The 24857-nt window shown below is 49.8% G+C and overlaps 1 protein-coding gene across 6 annotated transcripts in view; it reads left to right on the top strand.

Moving 5' to 3' along the window:
- Window positions 1-8422, top strand: part of GLI3 (GLI family zinc finger 3) — a 209190-nt gene extending 200768 nt beyond the window's left edge. For 4 of the 6 annotated variants that reach the window (XM_042806494.1, XM_042806491.1, XM_042806492.1 and 1 more), the window contains 3 exons: window positions 992-1282; window positions 4556-4886; window positions 6059-8422. In XM_042806494.1, coding sequence (XP_042662428.1) covers window positions 992-1282; window positions 4556-4886; window positions 6059-8349 — 2913 coding nt within the window. In that variant the 3' untranslated portion in view covers window positions 8350-8422. The remainder of the gene's footprint in view (window positions 1-991; window positions 1283-4555; window positions 4887-6058) is intronic. The other 2 variants (XM_042806495.1, XM_042806493.1) reach the window with 1 other exon arrangement.
- Window positions 8423-24857: the final 16435 nt, after the last annotated feature.

Raw genomic sequence — 24857 nt, 5'->3', positions numbered from 1 at the left:
GGCAATTAAAGTGTTTAGGAAGGGCTCAACTGTTCTTTCTAATCCCCTCATGATACAAGAGCAAAGTCTTTGTTAAATTATAAGACAGTAAATTTACTTTATTCTACATTGCTTGGTGAACTAGAGAAATTCACATACAAAGGAAGCAAATTTTTTAAAAAATGAGTGATTAGTTATGCTAGTAGCACTAATAACACTAGTGCATATATTGCTGCAGTGTGAAAATACTTACGGTACTGTATCTTGTGCTTTGACATTATACTGATGACCTGAAGGAGCCAGGGAAAAAATACTTCCTCGGATATCCTGCCTAAGGAAATGTCCCAACATGTTTTGAAGGGGGTTGTTTGCCTCTGAATGTCAAGGAGTAGGTACTGGACATACTCAAAACAGGGTATCAAACTGCTGAGGGCAACGGACAGGATAGAAAATTAGACCAGTCTTCATAAATTGCCATAGCTCTGTTGACTCATCTGCTACGATAAGTCAGCGCTGTGCCAGTTCATGAGAGTCTCTGCCCTCTGTAAGCCCTGCAGCATAATTCCAAACACAAGGGAATGAATAGGTTTGACTAGGTGCTTGACAGGACAAGGATAATGGCTTTAAACTGACAGAGGGCAGATTTAGATGAGATCTAAGGCAGAAATTGTTCCCTGTGCGGGGGGTGAGGCGCTGGCCCAGGGTGCCCAGAGCAGCTGTGGCTGCCCCCTCCCTGGAAGGGTTCAAGGCCAGGTTGGACGGGGCTGGGAGCCCCCTGGGCTGGGGGAAGGGGGCCCTGCCCGGGGCAGGGGGGGGCACTGGGGGGGCTTTAAGGTCCCTTCCAACCCAAAGTGTTCCGTGGTTCTATGATTCACTCACTGTAGAGACCATAAATTAGATAATAAATTCACTGTGAAAGCATATAACTGTAACACCAGCTGTGCTTCAAAGAGCTCTTCAGGAGTCCCACGTGAAATTAAATCTAATTTAAGTGTTTTTCCTCTCTTGGCAGAAACCGTATGTTTGCAAGATACCGGGCTGCACAAAGCGCTACACAGACCCCAGTTCTCTCCGGAAACACGTGAAGACCGTGCATGGCCCAGAGGCACATGTCACCAAGAAGCAACGGGGAGATATCCACCCAAGGCCTCCGCCACCGAGAGACCCAGGCAGCCACTCTCAGACCCGGTCACCAGGCCATCAGACTCAGGGTGCAATTGGTGAGCAGAAGGACCTCAGCAACACTACCTCAAAGCGCGAAGAATGCCTCCAAGTGAAAGCGGTCAAGTCAGAAAAACCAATGGTATGCAATACACCGTGCCCCTCCCTTTGCCCTTTTTTTCTTGCAACCTGTTCATAATCCCTTTATGAAATGTTCGAGCCCGTAAACTTGAGCTCACAAGGTCAGGTTTTGTGAAGTTTTCTTTTTCGTTTACATTGTGAAATGCTCTTAAGGCCTAAGAAACGGCAAATGAAAAGATTCCATCTAGTCTGTGCAATATGCAGTAAGTGCAGTGTTGGCAACTCTCACAATAATTGTTTCTCTGAAAGCTCGGTCTTTTGGAATCAGCATATTATGAGAAAATCACAGTTTTCATTTTAAAAAGGCATTTTTTTTCCACTCTCCTGTTTACAGAAGAAAGTTAGAGAATGTGAACCCAGCAGGCTCAGAACCAGAATGCAAAAAAATACAAGTCCGAAGGACTAAAATGATGATATTGAAGATGGTAATTTTTGGAGAAGCTGTGGAAACAGTCAGATTTTAGAGACTTGAGGTTGTCAGGTCACGGATCAAACTGAAGCAGAATAAATTGACTTTATTAAACAGCAGGAGGAGATCTTTTGATAACATTTGATCTCTACTGTGATGTGACCTCTTACGTTAATCTGATACTTAAATTAACTTGACCAAGTTAGCCTAATTCCAATTTAACTAAACTGAGTTGAATTATGAGTCTCTGCAATTCTTTTTACTGATTTACTTTAACGTATTTCATTAAGCCAGTATAGCCTTGAATGTTGAAAGGACCTTATTCCATTTTTTCACCTGCTATCTTAAATAAAGAAGTTGTTCTGTCATTTGGCTGCATTTCATGTGCCATCCATCCTCTCCGCAAGGGTTAAATCTAGCAAAGGCAGTCAGTCCATCCTCTTCTACATCTGGGTCTACTATTCATCTGGACCAAACCCTTGGGGACTACAAATATGAGCCCTCCAAATTCTGCTGGTATTGTTAATCACGCTGCAATTCACAGTGATTACTCACTGAAATACCAGTTACAGCTATATTGTGCCTAAAGCTTATGCTCAAACTGTGGAGTATTAATCCTGAATTAAGAAACTTGCAAGGGCCCGGAGTTAACTCTTGCTGAAGTCTAAAGGAGATCCTCTGCTGTCTTTAGTGATAACTACCATAGATTACAAAAGGAACAAACCCCATTCCCCTCTTGATTAGCCAGGTAAATCTGTAGCATTATTGGGGCATGTTGAGTGTCGATGGTTTTAACATGAACAAAATTTGCAGGAGAGGGGCATTAATGCTGATTGCTTACGTGTTATTAAATATTGCTCACTGAAAAATATCTTCTAAAAACAATTCTGTATGTCCTGCTTTTCATTGCTTGTGTGAATTAAGATATATTTTCTGTTTTTCAACTAATCCAATGTCTTTTCTGTCTAATGCTCTTAAATGTCTCGTTCTAACTTCCTAAGGACAGTGGGTAATAAGGTGAGGGCGTTTTAACTTTTCTGCTGTTTTTCTTATTGCAACATTATTTATGTCTTTATTTTAGCCTTCTGCCTGTTGTTCAATCATTCCTTTATTTAGTCATGTGCAATCCATCAAACTCATTCCCAAATGTAATGTGCTGTGAGCATTTTGCAACACTTGACATGTGAAAAATCTGGCTTATATTGGTGAAATGTCTTCAGAAATGTCTTTGTGCCTTCCCTTCTAGATGATACATCCATTTTTTTCTGTATTGCATAGCTAGAAGTGTACGTTCCCCAAAATACAGTTCTTATTTCTGTAACCTACCTCGCTGTCATCTTGACACGTGGCTACAAGAACAGGCTTCTGACCATTATTACTCTTCTTCCATATGGCATGGAGCTATTGTCCAGAAGCACAAACTCTGTTGTGTATAATATCTGTTATCTCTATTCTGGTCACCAAATCTGGCATGGCCAGGATTTGGAAATGAACCGTCTCAGTGTGGCCTCATGAATTCTAGGTATCGTTGTTCAAGTTAGAATTAATAAAATAGTTATTACATCTTAATGGACTCCTCAGGGGCATGTGAAGCTGCAGTAGTGCCATGAATCTGTGTCTTAATCTGCTGATATTAAAAGTGAGAGCCATCACTGCTACCTCAGAAATTCTAGTTAGCATCTGTCAGTAAAATGTGCATAAAAATCATAGACTGGCAGGTAAAAAAAAAATATAAAAGCACAGCAGAAACCCCAAAAGTGAAATACTTACGTGAAGCTGTTCTTGGGAGCAAAATGATACTGCATGCCCCACTGATTTGTGATCACACTGCCACAACCTGCAGTGGGATATTATGTCAAGAGACTTCTGTCTGTCTTGCTGTCTGTTTTGTCTGTCAGTCTATCTGTCTGAGTGTTTCGGTTTGTCAGAGAAATTTTCCCATTCTTTTACAAAAACTTTAAGAATATTAAAAAAATAAATGAAGCCCGTGTTTCCCCGCAAGAATTCTGCTAGAGCAGCAGGGAACACTCTGTTAAGAGAGAAGCAGCTATTGCGGCGGCTTTATATCCCCGTAGGTTAGCAGCCTGTACTGTGTACTTAAACTCTTAAATTTAAAAATCTTAAATTCCAATGAAACAAAGGATTTGATTCAGTAGATTGTCACCTTCTTGATTCAGAGCAGAGGTGGCATAAGTTAGGTTTAAGAGGAGGTCTAAGTTATACCCTAATGCTGCGAGGGCCGCAGGATGCTGACGATACAATACAGTATTTCTTGCACTGATGCTTTGTCCCTGTTTCATTACATGCCAACATTTCAGGCCAACCGCTGCTCGTAACAATGAGCCTTAAGCTTGGAAAATACTTACATTCTTCAGCCACAAGTCTAATTAAAAAAACCCCACATTCCAGTGTTGTTGGAGTCTTGTTTGTTTGTTTGCTTGCTGCAAGCCTAGCAGTGTAAATTAGACCTCGTAAGAGGGCTGAATTCTGATTTGGTTTATTGAGTTGCAGGTTCAGTTGGCCACAGCACATACCCAGAGCGTCCATGCATACATGCTCACGAATGACGTGAAGTGATAGAAGCAATTATGGGAATGACTGAAATAAATGTCTCGTGGATATAACGTATACTATCGGCAAGATATTAAAGTGGATTTTAAGCTCGAGTTTTGCAATGGCATTCGCTGTAGTTAAAATCAGTATCTAGAAAGCCTCATAATGAATGATCACTGTCATCATTTAATGCTGAACTTTTCATTCTATGTGGTTTTCTTTGGCTCCATACGGATCCACCTTTTCTGCAAGTGCTCTTGTTAACATTGTTTGCTTAATCCTCATGTACTTTTGTTTCTTGCTTCACTCCAGCAGACATCTCAGCCAAGCCCTGGTGGTCAGTCTACATGCAGCAGCGAACAGTCCCCCATCAGCAACTATTCCAACAATGGGATCGAGCTTACTCTGACTGGTGGTGGTAGTGTAGGAGACCTCAGTGTCATCGATGAAACCCCAATCATGGACTCTACCATTTCCACAGCCACCACAGCACTTGGCTTACAGGCCAGGAGGAATATGACAGGGACCAAATGGATGGAGCAAGTGAAATTAGAAAGGTTGAAACAAGTTAATGGAATGCTTCCAAGACTGAACCCCGTTCCACCTTCCAAAGCCCCGACCTTGCCGCCTCTCATAGGAAATGGTGAGATGCACATAGAAGGAGTGATAACACTTTTTGTCCTTAAATTTGTTGCTTGCTAGCTCAGCCTTGCAACCCTGGCAAAAGAGTAGTGCAGCCTGTGAAACTCAGCAGCTGTGAGAACGGTTCGTAGGTTGATCACTTTCTGTTTAGCCCCTCATTACTACTACCCACCCTGGGAGCAGTCTGATAGTCCCATGTTTTAGAGAACAAGGGCCAGCAAGGCAACCATGCATCACATTTTAAATACACCCTACAGATAAAGGTTTGGACCCGAGATCATCATAATCCTGTCTTGTTTTGAGGCAAGGCAGATGAAATAAATACCTTGCAGTTTAGAGTATGGAAGTCTTTCAGATGAGGCCGCAGCAGTGAGGCACCCTTTGCATAGATGTGTTGGGCTGCCCTTGGAGTAAACCGTTTCCACGCCTATCAGTAATCATATGTACAGATACTGCTGCTGCGGAGGGCACACAGGCGTGAATGGGAGCAAGGTGAGATTGAACCGAAGGTCCATTGTTGTTTTCGTACAAAGAGCTGCTCAGTGCCAAAACGTATGTCCCTGCTGCCTCTACGCTGCCTGCAACGTGCCCACAGGATCCTGCACTCCACCCAGCCGTGACAGCCCAGGTTTTCTGAAACCCATTCATTTGAAGGAAACCATGTAAAATTAAGAAATGTATTCTCTTTGCTTAAAAACAAAACGAACCGAGAAAACCAGCAAAGATGTTTTGCAGTTGTTAGGAGTTATTTCAAAAAGTCTTAGAAATGACCTTGAATAGCCTCCAGTTTGTATATTTTGCCGTTCCATGCAAATGCCTGTTCAATTATATGTTGCCTATAAAAAGCTCCCTCACGAATGTGTCCTTTTGGCACATCAGTCAGCATAGCTGCACTGCAGGCTGGAGCGCTACACCAGCTGATGACAGTTTGTGGCTGCGGCCTATAAATTTTGTGCTGGGACTCACACTGAAATGTTACCCTTGAGTCTCTAAATTAGCTTTTAACCTAAGGACGCAGTTTTTAATCCCTATTTCTTTCAAGAAAGAGCACTGCTGTGATTGGCTGCAGCGGGGGAGGCTCTTTCTCTGTACACCCCTTACTTCTTTGCTGGGTGTTTTCTGTACCAGTTTCTGGGTGATGCCTGTTCTCTTAACTCTGAATTTTACCTCCAGGTACCCAGTCGAACAGCAGCTGCAGTGTAGGAGGGTCCATGACTATTCTGCCGAACAGGAACGAACTTTCAAGTACGGACATCACTGTGTTGAACATGCTGAACAGGAGGGACAGCAATACTAGCACCATCAGTTCAGCCTACTTGAGCAGCCGCAGGTCCTCTGGAATCTCACCTTGCTTCTCCAGCCGGAGGTCCAGCGACGCCTCCCAGGCGGAGGGAAGACCGCAGAACATGAGCGTTGCGGACTCCTACGACCCCATCTCGACGGATGCCTCCCGGCGCTCCAGTGAAGCGAGCCAGTGTGATGACCTGCCAAGTCTTCTCAGCCTCACCCCGGCCCAGCAGTACAGGCTGAAAGCTAAATATGCAGCAGCTACTGGTGGACCCCCACCAACTCCACTGCCTAACATGGAGAGGATGAGCCTCAAAACAAGGATGGCACTCTTGGGTGACTGCAGGGAGTCCGGGGTGTCTCCTCTGCCTCCAGTGAATGCCCCTCGGAGATGTAGTGACGGTGGGGCAAATGGTTACAGCAGGAGGCATTTTCTGTCTCACGACGCTCTAGGAAATGGGACGAGGAGAGCCAGTGACCCGGTAAGAATGGCCTCCGACAGCCTCTCTGTCCCTAGAGTCCAGCGTTTCAACAGTTTTAATAGCTTTAACCCACCTGCTTTGCCTCCGTCCATGGAAAAGCGCAACCTTGTTCTTCAGAACTACACCCGTTCTGAGGGTGGCGCCTGCCGCGGCTTCAGCTCCCCCTGTCCCCCGAGCATCAGCGAGAACGTCGCCCTGGAGGCTGCCACGCTGGAAGCGGGCGGCACTCTGAACGATGAGGATCTCCTGCCAGATGACGTCGTTCAGTATCTGAACGCCCAGAACCAGGGCATGTACGACCACTTGTTGAACAGCGTCCTAGACAGCAGCAAAATGCATCACGGCTCGGTGTTAGGAAACAATCACCCCAGCAACTTCGACCAAGCCCTTCCAGCGAGCGGTCAGCAGGCGGGTTCCGAGCCGAACAAGAGTGACCTGCCCATTCAGTGGAATGAAGTAAGCTCAGGAAGTTCTGACTTATCTCCTTCAAAACTGAAATGCGGTCAGCGCTCAACGGTGCAGCAGGCTCGGGCCTTCGGACTGTACAACAACATGATGGTTCAGCAGCAGAACCCGGAGAGAAGCAGCGTGGCCCAGCAGAACGGCTATCGGACCCTCCTGGAGGGCAGCGGTTCCTACGGCTTGCAGCCAAACGCGGTTCTCGGCAGCGGAGCCGGTAGTTCCCTCGGCACGCCGCCCGCTAAGCCTTACAGCGAAAGCGTGGGCAGGCAGGCAGTGATGGCTGGGGCAGTGGACAATTCCTGCGGCGTGGCACTTCAAGGGCAGAAGCTGAGAAGCAGCATCGTGCCGGCGAGTGGGAGCCAGCAAAATTTTGGCCATCCCATGGCATCCGGCGATCAAGCCACCGCTATGGCAAACGGGATGCAGAACAGGGATATGATGGAACAGGATTATTTGCAAAACCAGCCAGTCGGAGAGGGCGTTCATTACCAGGGAGTCAATCAGTCCGGTCAGATGATGCTAGGGCAGGTTAGTCCTACCTCACAAAGCAGCCTGTATCAAGGGCCGCAGAATTGTCCGCCGGTGTCTCACACCATTGGTAGCCAGCCCTCAGGTTTGTTGGTGGCCAAAAGTTACCAGCCATGCGCTAATTACAGCGGCAACAGACGGCAAAACGTGTCGAGAAACAGCCTGGCACAACAGCAAGGACACGTAAGTGATGGCAACCAGACGTACAGGGTAAACACCATTAAGATGGAGATGCAAGGTCAATCACAGCAGTTCTGCTCTAACGCGCAGAATTACTCTGGTCAGTTGTATGACCAAACCATGGGCTTTAGCCACCAAGCTATGAAAACAGGTTCTTTCTTTGGTTCGGAAGCTAACTGCCTGCTGCAGGGGACTGCGACTGCAAATTCATCTGAGCTTCTTTCCCCGGGGGCTAACCAAGTGTCGAGCACGGTTGACAGCATTGACAGCAACAGCTTAGAGGGTGTGCAGATTGATTTCGATGCTATCATAGATGATGGGGACCATGTCAGCTTGATTTCGGGAGCCCTGAGCCCGAGTATCATTCAGAATCTCTCCCGCAATTCCTCACGCCTCACCACTCCCCGAGCGTCTCTTACATTCCCAGCTATGCCCGTAAGCACAACCAACATGGCTATTGGGGACATGAGCTCTTTGTTGACCTCACTTGCAGAAGAAAGCAAGTTTCTTGCTGTTATGCAATAGACATTAAAACAAAAAATATACAGGAAAAAAAAAAAAAAGAAGAAAAAAAAAAACAAACAGAAAACCCTTAGGAGATAACAGATGGGGAAAAAAAAAAGACTCATATTTTTTAGTTGTGTATGTATTTTAGCAATCTCATCTCACCTAAATGGGATGTGTTTCAAGTATATTCCTTTTATGGAATAAGGACTCTGAAAACCCTAAAGTGTTCTAGGGAGAAACTGTCTTCCATTTCAGTTTTGAATCAGTATTGCTACACCCGTTCCCCACCTTTCTCTCTTCTCTCTCTGTCTCCCCTCTTTTGAATGTCTGTATGCTTTTTCTTTTTTTTTTTTTTTTTTTCAATTGTAAACCAATGTAAACGTGTGAAGTGCATGTTTTTGTTTTGCCTTTTTTTTTTTTTTTTTTTTTTAAAGAAAGGTCTGATGAAATGACTTTGCAATTTTCTGTTACTCAAAAGACTAGACCTTGTAAAACTGTTGGAACTTTTCCCCCTAAACCTATAGGCACAAAATAACCAGGCACAATGTGAAGTGAGCATACGGTGATGAAATCCTCTCTGGATGCATTGGATACATCGCACTGAGGTGGACAACCAGTTTAGAAATGCACTGCCTTGGTACCCTCGGCTGTCATTTCAGAGTCGTGGAGCGCAAGAAATTAAGAGGTTCAAGCAAATAAGCAATGTAAAACCATCCGCCCTTCGATCCCTAGTGAATGTGTAAGGTTTTTGTAAGCACACACGCCGACAACTGTCACTGCATTGCATAATGATACTGAGATTGTGTCGTGTTTAATCCATTTCAGAGGAAAGAGAGGAGCAGAAAGCTCTTCTTAGCCCAACTCTCATCTTCTGCAGTATTTAATATTCTCTTTTTCAGCCTTCTTTTTTTAAATGAGTGGATAGTAAAATGACGGGCATGTTTGGTGACTTGAGCAGTCTATAATCCCTGCATTGCAAACCACATTTGTGGAGAGACGATCAGGGTCTTACAGAGTATTTCATACAGTGAAATAACAAAACTGCAGTATTCCATACTGGGGACTTTTTTTTTTTTTTTTTTTAAATGCAAATTGTTGAGATGTAACTTGCTGAGCCACAGGTTCTTATTCGCAGTAAGAATTCCTTTACTGGCAGAACTGTCTTGTACATTCCTTTTAGCACATACAGCTTCGTGGATGGATCGCGTGTTTTAAGATAAGTAAATGCCCATTGACATAACACACGGTTACAGCTTCAAAAGCAGCATGGTCATGTCTTGTAAAACAAGTAGAAAACAAATGGCCCGGTTCTCAGACTAGCCAAATAAATCAAAGTGATTGCAGGCAATCTGATAATCCTAACTGTTTTTCTACTGTACCCAGGCTTTACAAAATTAAGACATTAGAACTGCCATTAAAAATAGCAAAGAAACAAGCAGAACAGCAAGCATGTCTGGTAACTAACTGATCAAAACTCAAAAAGACCAACCCAACCGCTCTCTCTTGATGACACCAACGTGCATTTCATTTCAAAGCGAACCAGCGGGCCAGTGCCCAGGCTCAGTGACACCAGCAGAAACGGGAACTACAGCGCCGCGGCTGTGAAGCTGCTCCCTGGTAGGGGTGACCGGCAGTTGCTTCATGAGCAGTCGCTCTTCTCGCATGATTTTTGCTGCGCGGGGCTCCGTGCCTGCACCCCTGAACACGCCGTGCTCCTGGGTGAACAGGCTGGGGACAGAGAACAGGTACAAGACCGAGGGTTCAGTTCACCCACTCCTAGAAGCCGCACGCAAGTCCAGCCCTTGCAGACTTCTCAGTTGAACCGCGATAGTAAAGTGCTGCTCTGGGACCTGAGTGCTGCAGGCACGTCCAGCCATGATGTCTGTAAGGAGCTGCTGTTAGAGCAGACCTGCAGTGAGAAGGGGAAGTGTGGTCACTTTTGAAATACAGATAAAACTTGAGCCCAGTCAAAATTAGGAGTAGCACCAGAAGATGCTTCCTATAGGCTAGAAGGCCATAGCACGCGCTTCCTTCACTGTTAAAAAAGGTGAAATACCAGCTGATTCGGGACATGGCGTTTGAGGAATGTGGAGGAATACGACCTCAGTGAAGCCGCCGGATAACGCTGATCTGTTAACAGCTGCTGGAATCAGAGGAGGATGCTGTCAGTCGGTAGGAAAATGTCCCGGGAACCTGGTGCTGGGGCCGTATTTGGGCTTAGCGCCACAGCACGCGATTTGCACCGTGGGCTGGAGCGTGGGAAGCCAAGAGACATGTCAATGCCCTTCAGCTTTTAGCATCACCCAGTCTTTCCCCACATCCTTAGCAAGCGTTTCTTCCATCTCACGTGGGCGCGTTCCCCCGTCCTGCTCTCGGTTCCCCCCTCCCGGCCGCCCCCCTCGCAGTCCCCGGGTGCCGCAGGGCGAAGCTGCTCCCTGTCACAGCCTGGTGGCCCCGGGGGGGGGGGCAGCCCGGCACAGACCCCCCTCCCCAGGGCCTCGGTGGCCAGTCGCAGCGCTGGGGCACGGCTGGCACCCCGGCAGAGAAACGGCAGCGGGTGCCCGAGGAAAGGCGGCGCTGGAGGGTGCTCGGGAACCGATCGCCGGCTGTTTATTAAGCCGTCAATTCCGTGTTTATAAACAATTTCAGCGGGGAGACTTATGACCAGCGTGGGAGTAGGTGGCTTGGGAGAGAAGCCTTTTATTGTTATAGAGCCAATACATTAAAAAAAAAAAAAAAAAAAAAACAACTATTTTTTTAAACTCAATTTTCCAGTCCATAATTGTATTTGCTGGTCCAATTGAAGCTGGGAAGCTATTAACAGATGTGATCCATCAGAGCTTAGAAGGAGCCATTCCTATTGCTCAAGGCTAAAAGGGACTTGTTTGAGTAGCTAATTTGCCTTCCTGGATTTGACAAACCTTCATCACTCACTTACCCCTTTCTTGGGCCAACAGTGTGTCTTGGCTGAAACCACATGCCCCAGCAAGGCATCCCATTTTGATTTGGCAAAGTTGAAGAACCAGAGACTCCACTGTGTCCCGCGGGAAGTTTGCATGAATGGTATAGCATTTTCCCCATTAAGTGTATTCACCACTTACGTTCCTGTGTCACTTTTCAGCTTGCAGTCTTTTTTCATGCTTTTCTGGTTTATGCTAAAGAGCCTGTTTGGGTACCCGTGAGCGCAGGCATACGTCGTAGCCCAGCTAACTTGGGTGTTGGTTTTGTTTTGATAGGATAAAGTGGGCTCTCCGAGCACGATGCTGTTAGGCTGGACACCAGATTTCACTGGTCGACCTCCGTCTCGCTGTGTGGCAGGCTGGGGAAAGTCCCACCGACGTTGCTCACACGTTTACCGACACCCCGCTGCTCCTGCTCTTCCAGTTGCAGAGCCAAAGCTTGCTTTTGTTGGAAACCCACCCCTCACCCTGGCGTAAAAATGCAGAAAATATTGTGAATTTCCATTGCAGCCTGAGTCTAAATCACTTTTTCTTCTGATGGCTCGGGGAGGGGGTGGTCTTCCCGATCGGTTACTGTTGGCTGTGGGCACACGCGCCTCACTCGGCCGGGCACTTTTACTTTCCACGAAGCAGGAAGTCACCAGTGGGAGTTCCTCCATCAGGTACAGCCGGGTGGAGGGAAGGTGTCCGCAGAGAAGCCGCTGGGCTCCCAGAGGGGCCTTGCTGGGGAGGATGATGGCCCCCTGCATGGCACATTCTCCTCGGAGAATGTCCCCAAATGGTACGTGCGTTAATTAAGACGCCGGCCGGCCGGCTGGCTCGCCTCCGGCCACTGCTGCCCCCACCCCTGCATGAACTGGCCGCCCAGCTCGCCCCCGCCCGTTGCACAACGGCTCCTGCTCCTGAACAGCAGTGTTTCTATTCTCACAATGTATGTGCCTTATTTTGTGTTGATCCTGTAAAAGAGAGGGACCAAGATGTGTTGCCAAATTTTCCTGATGAGGCTGTATTCGCCATTCAGCTAATAGCACATACCACTGTTAATAGTGTCCGAAACGTCTTGTAAACCTCTGGTATTCATGTGTTATTGTCCTTGGATTGGTGGAATGTCTCCTATGGAACAGTTACTGTTGTCAGTCCTGCAGATGTGTAAGATAAAAATGTGTTCTTTTTTTTTTTCAATTTTTTTTTTTTAGGGTTTTTTTTAATAAAGCTTGTAATCCTTTTTTTTTTTTTTAAAAAAAAAAAAAAAGAAAAAAAAAAGAAAGAAAATGTGTAAATACATTTACGTACGGTAGGAATAGTGTTCGGCTGTAACGGGCCTTAGTGGTCTTCATTTGATAAACCTGCAGTTATGATCTGATGTTTCTCGAGCCTTAGGTTGATCTGAAGGGTCTGTAGCACTGTGTACATATAAACTGTACTTCTGCTTTCAGAACCACTTAGCTCTTTTGTAACAAAGAAAAAAAAAAAATGTTTCTTACAATGTCAATAAAAACACAAAAGCCTTTGTACTTAAGTTCTTAGCTTTCAGCTTTTAAAATATCTCCTTGGGGGAGGGAGTTATTTTTTCATTCAGCTGGGGAGCCTGGTTGCAATCGGCGCATGAATCACTCGCACTCACGGTCGCTCGCTTTTCTGCCGCTGCTTCCCAGCCTTGTTGCTTCACTTTGTTCACATTTTAAAAACCGATGGGGAAGCAAAGTGGCATTTACCTTCTCTCTGAAGAAAAGTGGCTGTGGGGTGCCAGGTGAAGAAATAAATAAAAAAATGCAGTGTCCTGCAAAGGCTTGGCCACCCCTGGAGAGGCGCGGGAAGGAGGAGGAGAAGCGCCTCTGGCCGGGTTAGTTTATTGGCGTCCACTCTGGTGGGACATTCGTGATCTGCAGAAGAACTAGATGCAGTTGTCTTCAAAGCTGGGCGCTCTCGGTTGGGTGCTCTTGTTGAGTAGAGCAGTCGTGGGCGATGTCAAGTTGTGGCAAAAAGCAGTTGGAACGCTGCTTAGCTTTAAGGTGACTGAGCTGTTCTCATTTCAAGACCTCTTGTTTTCATCGCCCGTACCCCGGGAAGACCCCGACCGCTCTGTTGAGCTGTCAGTGCCCAGCTTCTGCCTTAGTCCTTCCCAGGTCACCCGAAATAGGTGAGCAAATATTCCTGAGGCCAAGGGAGGTAACCTTGCACATTGTCATCTGCTCATTTTAGCTTCTTTGGGTTGTTTTTTTTTTTTTTTTTTTTTTTTTTCTGTTTGCTCTCCAGCCATTATTAAGCTTTTGTCACTTAGCACAGACAAAAGGTTTGGGAGGGGCAAAGGGGGGAAGGGAGAGGCACACCATGCCCAGTTGGGAAGCCAGAGAGGCAGGAGAGGCCTGGGAGTGGTCTGATGGGGGAGAAGGAGCTTGATGGTGGCCACGGTGCCTTGTATCATATGCTGCAACCCAAAACCCACCCAGAGTGGCAGTGCTCCAACAACAGCTGACGTGGGGGGCGGCGGGGGGACGCTCAGTGGCTTCCCCCCAGCTTCCCCCACCAAGAGGAGCTCAGCAGCAGGGACGGGCCAAGCCTGGGACGAAGACACGATGGAGCGGTGGGGAAACGAGCGGGCCCGCGGGGGTGAGGGGTGTCAGCAGCAGGATCCACGCTGGCCAGCGAGCACGCCTGCCAGGCGCTTCGAGGCGAACACAGGGCTAAAGCCACGGGCAGCGGGCTGGGAGGGACTCCCGCTTCTTAAATGCTAACGTGGGAAAGGCGTGCCCACGAGTGCAGCGCATCACGCTCAGCGAGTGTCAGTAGCATCCCACGCTTGCTCCCGTAAGGGATCCCATGCACCCGCTCCTTGCACCGTGCTGCCACAACCCCCCCCCTCCCCACCCCGCTTTAACAACCCCCCCGTGCGTGCTCGTTTTCCAGTTGCGTCTCCTCCACCGGCGGGTCCTTGCCTCAGGATGACTGGCAGGGTGGGCAGGAGATGCTGCGGGGTCCCCCCCTGCAGCAAAGCCCTGGTTGATCACCGTGGTGCTTTGCGGTGCCGAGGGTGGCAGGCGCCCGGGCTGCGGCGTCGGCAGGTGTGAGCGCAGCAAGGGGAAGGGCTGCGGCCGCAGGACATAGCTCTGGTCCTCTAGCCAGACTCAAGATCGGGCTGGTGAAGAGCTGCATGTGCAAAGCTGCAGCCAGGGGCAGGAGGACCTGTGGCAAAACCCAAAATAATGCCAAGTCCTCAGGAAAACAAAACAAAACAAAAAAAAAAAAACAAGCTATAGCAGGGCGTTCATGGTTTGTAGCATCCAAAATTAGCGGATGCAGTTGACCTTTAGTCTGTGCTTTGGTGCCAAGGTTGTAAACTAATTAACTGAATTCATTAAATTGGTTTCTTACTTCAGAAGGGCACATACTCGAGAAAACTGAAAGCCTGGAAAAAAAAAAATCACAACAGAGAAATACAGCACCCATCAGCAAGGCAGGAAAAAGCCCACCCTCACAACCCCCCGCTATCTGAAACAGGTGATGTGATGGTACTACACCCAAACACAAGAGCAACACACACACGCCAAAAAAAAAAAAAAAATCACTAATAATGCTGAGGCCAGACCTGCCAGGTTTGGGGATGAATCAGAGGAGCCACAGGGGAAAAGCAGGCAGCGCGGGCCTAAGATGCTGATGGTGTTACCCAGCTGGGCGTAAACGATGGCACTACAGGACAGCCCGGTGTCATTTTTCTCCTTTCCCAATTTTTGTGGGCTCGACTGTGCAATCTTCATACTATTTTTTCAAAGAGGGGTGTGATGGGAAGGAGATGACTTGCTCTCTGCAGGCTGAAACACAAGTTATTTGTGTTAGGAACGCTGTTTTGTTACATGATTAGTGCAATGGAAGCCCCTAGGCATCACTTCCCAGTACAAACAACTGATGCTAATAGCTCATGCTCAAATTGCCTGCTATTTAGTAACCTGGGCTTCTTTCCACCCTGAGAAGCACATAACCACGTTGTGTTTCTACCCCTCGTCTTTCCCACCATCTCCACCCATCTTCCCTCAGTGGCTGCACACCGGCCCTGTGCCTTTCCCAGGAAAAAAAAAAAGGAGCGGGTTTGGGCAAGGGAGAAGGAAGAACTGACTGCATTTAAGGGGACTCCCTGCACCCTGTGGCTGCCTGCACGCAGACCTCCTTGTCTGCCTCCCCCCCGCCCCGTGGGGTACAGCCCCCGCAGCTGATGCCACGCTGCCCTGCAGTCCTGGTCCCCTGCTTCACCCGTGTCCTGGGGACGGCGTGACCCATTTCACGCCTCGCCAGGGAAGCAGCCGCCCTCCCGGCTGGCTAAGCCCGTGCCAGACCAACACGGTCACTCGTGGGTGGGAGGCCCACGCCAGTGGTGCTTCCCTCCACAGCCGCAGGCTGCGGCAGGAGCGCCGGGAGCGAGCGGGATGGGCTGCAGCGGCGGCAGCGCGGTTGGGCCCGGGCGGGAGAGAGCAGCGGTGGGTAGATCTGATGGTGATGAGCCGTACGCGGGATCGGTTCCCAGGGGCTGGCAGAGCGGCTCCAGCCCTTGCCAGCAGCACTAGGATGGCTGTCAGGTCTGCGAGGCGGTCTCCAAGCCACCCTGCTCTGCAGGAAAACATTACTAATGTTCCCACGACCGGAGCAAGACAGAAGAGACAAATAACTTGGACAGCAACGTGAAACAGTGGCAAAAATCTGGAAGACAACAGAGGAGAGAGAAAAGAAAACAAGAGGGTGGAAAGCTCTGTAATGCCTGAAAAGAGCCCCCGATGGATAAGAACCGAGAAAAGCCAGAGACAGAAATAGTAGCACTAATTATCTGGGCTGAACGACCCCACTCCTGCTGCACCTGAGCATCCTCCACTGTCAGAGCCCCCGGCGCTGCCAGCCCCACGCTCAGCAGAGGGAGTGGGAGCAGGGAGCTGCTCAGGCGTGGAGCCACAGAAGTACTTAAGTTCCTACAGCAAACCTTTAGTGATGACCCCAAAGCAGAGGCACCTATAGGGCTGGGCTGAGAAAGGGTCGTGTGGCTCCAGGCAGCACCTCCTGCGGGAGGAACGTGGGAAACCTGTGTGCTTCCTCCTCCCGAGCGTGGCTCCTGCTGCACCTTTACTGCTGGAAGACTTCCCACGTCCATGACATGAGCAGCCAGCCCTCCCGAGCCACAGGAAAAACCCAATTCGTCCATCTTGCCTTGAGGCAGTTTTGCTTCGAAGACCTGCAGCACACCCCACAGTGCCAAAGGGCGGTGGTAAAGTTTTCACTGGCCAAATTCTTTATCTGCCTAGATGGCTTGTACTGGGAAAGGGCAGATACATCTCATTCCTGGCATTGCTGACCACTTCAGCCCCCGGTCCATTGCTTTCAGTAAACTCCTCCGACTTTGGCTGGGGGGCCCCACACCATTGCCCAGCTGGCAAGCGCTCTCCTTTGGGCACTGTTATGGGGGGGGGGGGGGACACACACGGTGTCACACCACGCATGTTTCTTTTATTGCTAAACTTGAGGAATTCGTGTCACTCTGAAGTCCGCGGTGCGGTGCCCCCCAGCCCATGCCCACCACGCGGCCTCGCCGCGGCCGGCACAGCGCCGGCAAGCCCGCTGGCACAGCTCCTACCCCTGCCCCACGTCCAGCCCTTCCCCTCTTCTGCACGCCTCTCCCTGCCCTTTCCTCCTCTTCTCAAGGCTGGGCTGTGGCAAAAGGGGGAAACCAACAATACTGCACGCTGGTTTTCCCTCTCCTTGGCTGGTCCCTTGGAGGTTGCTGCTGTTTCCTCCCAATTACAGAAAAAGCTTGAAGCTGTGCAAAAGCTAGCTATGCAGTTAGGGGGGCAGCAATGCCTTTCTTAGCTCTGTGGAGTGCAGTCTAGAGCTTCTTACGTACCTTCGTGCCCTTGAGACAGTTTGGGTTTCAATCAGCTCTTCACCTGAGTTCTGCTTGGCATGGGATGCCGGAAAGTGCCCGGCTCCGGTTTATCCGGAGTGTCAGCAGAGAACAAGAGGGCTGGAGCATCAGCCAGCAAAATGCAGTGGGAAATCCTCCTCCACCCAGCAACCTCTCTGCTGATGCTGAAGCCAGGGACTCTTCGGAGATGTGAGATGTCCACTTCGACTGGGATCTGTGATCGCAGTCTCTGCGTCTTCTGTTTGAAACACAGCTGGGGCCTGGGGTGGCCTCAGCTCTGCCTTCAGCACCTCCCGCAGTTTCAGCAGCTTGTGTGCAAACTCCCTCTGCCAGGCTGCACTTCGAGACGTGGGCGCAATGCGCCCGATTTTGCAGAAATCCCAGGAAATCGCAAAAATCTCCTTGGACTTTTCATTGCGAAGGAGCTCACAGAAAAAAATCTACAGTCCCGAAGTTAAATATGAGCACTGCCGGACTCAATCCTCATTCCTTTGTGCGTGTTCTCAGACAAAGTATTTTCCTTCAGGAGAGCAGACTGCAGAGTAACAGGCTGTCTTCTCCCTGCTCCTACACCAGGTGAGGTCAACATTGTCCTGAAAACTTCAGGGTTTCCATTAGTTTTGGATGCAAATTTCCTTGCTTTAAGAGCGATGTGTATGGGCATATGAAAGTCAGCTCATGTCTGGCTGACCTTGAGCTAAACTTAAAAATGAAGAGCCTCAAAAACCCAAATGCTGTTCCCAGTATGCCCTAAAAGGTGGCATTGCTTGGATTTGCTGGTGCCACTGTGGTGTGTTTGCTGAGCATGACTATTTGGTCACAGTCATTTTGCTGGTAAGTGTTGGTCCACTGCAATGAAAACATCGGATTTAGAGGAAGAAAAACAAAGCGAAAAGACGGCATTTAGTCATTTTAGAACCACCACATGCCCTTAGCAAAAGTGGGGCCAGCCCAGTTTTGGATCTGGGGCGTCCTTGAAGGCTGCAGCCATGTATGACAGCCTCAGGGCCAGCTCTTCCTTCTCCTCCCCGGGAGAGGTGGAGAAGTGTTTTGATGCTTTTTGCAATACAGGAGGGCTCCAAAAAAGCGCATCTGAGGTCCTCAGGAGGTGAATGCCACAGCTGCCTTACCACTGCTGGTGCCGGCATAGCTGGACCTCAGAGCCTGGATTTGCAGGGAGCTCACCCGTGTCACCCTGCTCCCAGGGCTGGAAAACCCCAGCCCCATCCTAGCTCTGGGGAAGAACGAAAGGAAAACCTTCCAGCAAGGCAAACAAATAGCAAAAGCGATCTGACGAGCCAGCGGCCTCCCAGGAAAATCCCCCCGGCCTCCGCGTGGGTGGCGTGGCAGCCCAGCACCATCCCCACGACTGCCGGGAAGGCGGGGGAGCCCGGCCGCCGTCCCCACGAGTTAAAGTCAGCGAAGGTCTTGGGGTGCCTGGGCGGGAGGTTTTGCGTGGGCAGCCCAGCTCGCAGCCCCGGGGTTTGGTGGCAGGAGGGAAGGGGCTCCACTTGCCTCCATCCTCCCGCCCGGGGTGCCCGGCTCACGCTGCCGTAGTGCTCGGCGTCACGCGCGTCTCCTCGCCTCCATCACTTTAAGTCGGCCTTCTGGCTTCTGCTTCATCCTCATCCGCTCTTCGAGGCTCACCTCCGAGGGCTTGGCAGCGCCGTGTGCTGTTCCCCTCCTCACCCCCCTCCCGGGGCCACAGCGAAGCTCCAAGCAGCGGAGGAAGGAGCCATCGTGGAGACCGAGGTCCCGAGCCTGTCTCGGCAGTTCAGTGCTGCCACGCTGTGGGAGTCCTGGCTCACTGTGCGGTGCCGTCCCGGCTGCACGGCCGGGCTGCCCACCCACCCCACCCACCCACCCACCCACCCACAGCCGGCCTGGGCATCCCACTCCCACCCCACAGGGATCGCTGTCCTTGCGTGAAGCATGAGCCTTAACTAACCGACTGCGCCTGTAACCTGCCTCTCACCCCCCGCCCCGGCCTCACATCTGCTCCGCACCCAAGATGTAGACCCGACACCTGACAAGCCACACGTTCCCAGGGCTGAGACCTCTCCAGCTTCCACCGCCACCTCCCCGCCGCCTTCTCTACGTGGTCAAACACCAGCCAGGGTAAATCCCACAGGAGTGCTGGAGAAGGTGGTGCAGGAGCCGGGCTGGGGGGGGGGGGCACGAGTGTCGTTTTGCCCTGCCATTGCCCTTTCTTCGTGGGAACAGCCAAACGAGTGACTGAGGCATCCCCAGCAAACCTCCCGCTGCCTTGCAGTAGCGGGAGCAGCAGCAGCTCTGCTGCCAAGATGAATTTGGCAGCCGTGTAACAGCTTCTTGCAGATGCTCTAAACAGCATTTGGGGGGGATGTCAAATAAAGAAAAAACACGGTTTTGCGCCTGGAAAGTCTAGGGGTGGTAGTTGGGCTGAAGTGCAACTACCTGAGCTGGCTGCTGGCCAGCAGAGCAGGTAATTAAGAGCAACTGCTTTATGTAAATTAGCAGGAGGAGCACTTTCCACCAGCTCCCAAACTGGCCCGGTGCTGGCATTCCAGCTGGGATGGAGGACTCACGGCACCGCTCACGGCCATGCCTGCAGCTCGGTTTGCGGCCACAAAGGCAAAGCACCAGCTCGGGAAAGCTGATGGGCCGGCACCCCAAAGCAGTGTGGAGTTTTCCGTGGACAGTTATTGTGCTGGCATGGCCGGGAGCGGCTATTATTAGATGGCATATGAATCACCCAGGCGACGGGAGCCAGCAGCCTCAGCCTGGGCTGGACGCTTATCGGAAAAGCCCCGTTTGCAGCCCAGCCAAGAGCTGAAAGTGAGCAGGGCTCGGAGAAACCACTGCCCAATGCCTGCTTGGGCCCTGGCTACGTGGGAAGCACCAGCACTGGGGGGGTCTCCCAGGGCCCTGATGGTGTGATGGGGGGAAGGAAGGAGCAGGAAAACCACAGCCCTCCTCATGCACAGCCAAACCTGTGCAAAAAAAACATCGCAAGAGAAAAAAAACTATGGGGGCTGCAAGCTTACACGACGCCCTGATGAGTTTGGTTAAAAGGTGCGTGTGAGTGAAATGCAAAGGAAGACACTAAGGGCCCGTGTGCCCGTAGGGAAAGGGGGATCCCAGGGCTCAAAGCTGGGGGTGGGGGAAGCATTTTGGGCAGTGTGGATTAGGGAGATGTGAAGCGAGGTCTGACCCTCCTGCTCAGGCAAAGGGCTCACGGCTGCCGCGACTCGAACAGATGCTGAGCAGGGTAGCAGGGCTCTGCAGCTGGAGGGCCAAAACTGTCAGCTTACCGGGAGCTTGCTGGGTGCAGAGCAAAGAGAAAGAAGGGAGGGAGCTGGAAACGCATTTGTTTTTCTGGATGGGAAAACACTGACGCCCTTTGGTTCCTGTTTTGACTCATTTAAGCCTGGAATTGCAAAAAGACAGGCCAGCAAGTAGCACAGTTTGTAGGAATTGCAGCTGTTAAAGTTTTCCCTCACTCTCCTCACTAGTAATTTCACCCATGTTGTTCCTCATTTACCCTGCTGCAAACGAGAGAAAGTCCAGTCTCCGGGTCCTCTCATGCGATTGTGGATCAGCTGCATCAACAGTAACATCCAATCATCAGAGCTGTGCTATGAGCTTTGCTTCACCCTGCGCTTTTCCTACCAAAATTAAAACAACCCACTACGTCATCTTTTCACGGGACATGAAATACAATTTTATGTGCATTGCAAAGTCACACCAAGGCACATCGTGAAGCGTGGCAGAGTACACACCATTTCTTATAGCCTAACAAAGGAGCCTTTATTTAATAATGAACTATTACAGCACAGTACAAAGATTTGCTTTGTTCAGTGACGAGAAATTGTTTGCAGATTTTTCTAGCCACCGGGAGTTGACAGTTCACTTAGGAAATCAATTCTTAAAGCAAGAGTGCCTACATAACCTGCTTTGCTCTCGAAGCCCCGCAAGCCCAGAGCTGCATGGGGTCCGGTCCAGTTTTCTCCTTCAGCAGACTGAAGTAGTGAAACATTTCTGGATATGTTTCTCAGCGGAGGAAGCAGATCCACAGTTTCAGCTGTTGCCCCTCGTCGCCTTCAGGAAAGCCTCAAGCTTCTTAACCAAACTGCTGAAAGCAAGGGAGAAGAGGATGTCCCTTGGAGCAAATTCGTACAGGCTGGACATCTCGGCGTGAGGCAAACACACCGCTCGGGTGCCACAGAGAGCTGAGCTGCGTGGGGTTGACTCTCAGCTCCCTGCAGCCAAAAAAAGCCATATCCTAAGTGTGCAGCGACTGGGGTGATGCGCTGCGGTGAGCCAGCAGCACGGGCCAGGCGTTCTCTCCAAGAGAGAGCTGTGGTTTTCTCCTCTCCTAATCTCTTCCTCTATTTCTATTAATAGGCATTGGTGCCAATCCAGCCGCGGGGCGCAGGCACGCAGGGTCCCTGGGGAGCCCACCCCATGCACTTGCACCTCTGGCGAGGGGAGTGATTATCCAGGACAGCTTGTTTCGATCCTACAGGGCAGGTCAGATTGTGCCGCTTGGCTTGAACACACAAATCCCACAGCCAGGGTGTTAATGAATGAGGAGCAAATAGGTTATTTTTCCAGACAGGGACCGTGGCCAGAGGGAGGGAACAAAAACCAGCATGCACCCAGGGCTGGACCTCCATACCTGGGACCAGCAGCTGTCCCACCCTGGGGGTAATGCAATCACCAGGCAGTTTTCTCATCGCGCACCTTTAACCATTTTGTTTGTCCCAGTGAGCTTCTTGTAACAAGGTGAAGGAACAGGAGCAGTGCTCGGCCCTTTAGCTCCAAGTGAGGGCACTTAATGAACATACCTCTCCTTACCTCCCAGCGGCTTTCCCAGAAATATCCAAGCACAAAGCAAGGAGCTGTCTTGATACCAAAACCTTTGGCAGGCTTAAAGGCACCAGAACCCCAGTCCTGTGTAGCAGCTAGAGAAAGAGAATCTCTCAAAAATCCCAGCACAAAATCATCCATCAATGTACTGCGGAGGCTGAGGACCCCAAGTCCTGAGTGCATGAGAGTTCCTAAATTCCCACGTCAGCTTCTGTGGACTTCCACTCCTTAGGTCTTTCCAAAGCACACCGTGTGCATGTGCAAACACGTGCATACACACACACACACACACATATTTTGCTTGCTTTGTTAGCCCATTTTTAAGCAAATTCACTCACTTTCCTGATTTTTCTGGGAGGAAAATTGAAGGCCCCTCCAGCACCAGCTCCTCTCTGTCAGTCAACGACCTACAGCAGGGAGATGGATGTTTGGCACTTGGCCCACGCGTTAGCTTTAGGTTAGCACTGAGCAGAACCAGTTGCAGTAGGTCTGAAAAGCCTTATCTTTCCTCTGCACCCTGCTTCATGCCGCTGGGCTCTGCTATAATTTCACCTCGTGGCGAATGCAAAGATAATGTCAGTAAATGGGTTTGTCATGTACTGGGACACACAGCAAGAAACTTGCCAAATTCATTGCCCCATGACATCACTTGAGCTTTTGTTTGTCTCTCACTGGTGAGAAAGGAAAAGAGAAAAAAAAAAAAAAAAAAAACGGGGAGGAATTTGACTTGGAGCAGCTCCCTCTAACCGTTTATTTACCTTGTGTGCGTGCTTCATGCTCTTACTCATGGGTTACGGTCGTGGGTGCACATAAGGCCTTGAGAGTCCTCAGCAGTAATCCCTCGACAGAGGAGCTGGCTCACGGCATGCTCAGAGCATTTTTGCCTCATTACTTTTCTCATCAGATAACGACATGAAGTAACTCCGTCGGTGCTTCTGGCAACCGCAGTGCTTCCTTTCCCCACGCCTCCCCGGCGCACACGTAGCATGGGAAGTGCTCCCCGGTTTCGTGCCCTCGGCTCACAGCTCCGCCACAGGCAGTGAGCACCCCTTGCTCCAATTTACCCCACTCTGCTGCCTTTCCCTGGCGTTTGCGGGCGATGCCGTCATCACGGCTTGGCCCTTCAGGCCCACATCGAATCATTTGGTTTGGACCCCGGATAAAGGATGGACTTCGTCTAACTTTACAGAGCTACACCTGGCCTCTTCGTTGCAGCTCCTTTTACAAGCAAAGAAGAGAAACGGGCAAGATTTACCTGACCTGTTCTAGACACCGACCTGGGGAGGGGGATGACTCATAGCTGCGCCTATATTTCCCCATATTCTCCCCCATAAAGGGAGCCTAGCGTGACTAGCTCAGATGGAGACATCTATGTTTAGTCAGATGAATCCCACCCAAAGTGACTGCAGCTGCTGGAGGAACATGAGCTTGCTCGTAATCGCTTCCCTTCCCCATAGTTTTGGGGCAGAGAGAATTACTTGAGCTGATGAGTCCATGAAGGATTCCTTGAAAATTGCACAAAATCTGCTTGGAAGGATGTGTGTCTGCTTGCATCAGGCCTAAACGTGGTTCAGCGGGCTGTGGAGGTCCCAGGCAATAGGGCATTCAGAGGGCAGCGCGATACTGGTGTTATCACGCTCTCTGCTAACAGCCTGAAAATGGAAAAAGCAAAGACAGTACCAGAAGAAGCATCCAAGACATCTCCTGGGTTTGGACAGCTACTAAGTTGGCCACATCCCAAGAGAAACAACTTCTGCTCTGTCCCCTGGCTCCTACCCTTACCTCTGCCTTCCTCTTTCCCTCTTTCTCTCTTTCTTCAATCATTTCCCTCCTGAATAGAAACTTTTGGGAGGCTTATTTCCTTGCACCTGTTTCAGCTGTGATGTAACTGTGGTAATAATTCAACCACTGTCAGATGGAAAGTTGCAGTTATTTCTTGGTTTCTATTATTATTATTATTATTATTATTATTATTATTATTATTATTATTATTATTATTATTATTATTATTATCATCATCATTATTTTGTTGCGTTATGGTTATATTTAGAGAAGGGCCCGGAGCAGAGCTGCAGAAGAGGAGCACTCCCACGGTTTGGGAAGGTCTGGAGTGGGAGTCAGAGGCCTTCATCTCATCTGGCCTTCCTCTTGCTAAAGTGCAGATCCAAGACCCGAGGTCCAAAGCTGGAAAAGTTCAAACACGAGCTGTAGTGCAAACCCTGGAGGTGAGGCCAGGCTGTGGCTGTGGCGGGACAAAGCAATGTGCAAAGACTTAAATTCTGCCATAGAACATATTATCTTTCTGCACTCCTTGATGGGAAAGAAAGCCATTAAGGAAGGTTGGGAAAGTCAGCTGCTGCCTTGCCTTCCAGAAGTACTAAATGAGACAACACAGAGAACAAAGGTAACAGCAATAATGTAGGACTCTGTCCCAGGAATATTGTCTGGGTGGCCTTAACCCCTCTTTGCATATTTTAAGATCTCATGTCTTTTAGCGACAGAGAAAAACACTTTTTTTGGACCCGTGGTTAGATATGACTAGATGCTTTCTTCGATGTCACATTTTGACCTCCCAACTCCCCCAGTTGAAGACGAGCGTGTTACAACTGATAGGAGTTCCTGTGCTGCAGGGGCCGGCCAGCAGCGTCCGAGGCAAGGCTCCAGCTAGAGGAAGGGAGAACCATCCTCTGAAAGCGAAGCTGCTCCTTGAAGACCAGAAGACACCAAAGTCAGGAACTGGCTCATAAAATGAACCCAAGGGGTTTTGGCAGGTGATTTTCAGGCCACCCTGCAGTGCAGGGCAGGGCAGGGCGGGG

This window comes from Tyto alba, unplaced genomic scaffold (assembly GCF_018691265.1).
Source record: "Tyto alba isolate M040663 unplaced genomic scaffold, T.alba_DEE_v4.0 Super-Scaffold_46, whole genome shotgun sequence".
Classification (NCBI taxonomy): Eukaryota; Metazoa; Chordata; class Aves; order Strigiformes; family Tytonidae; genus Tyto; species Tyto alba.
This window is presented reverse-complemented; position numbering and strand designations above follow the sequence as displayed.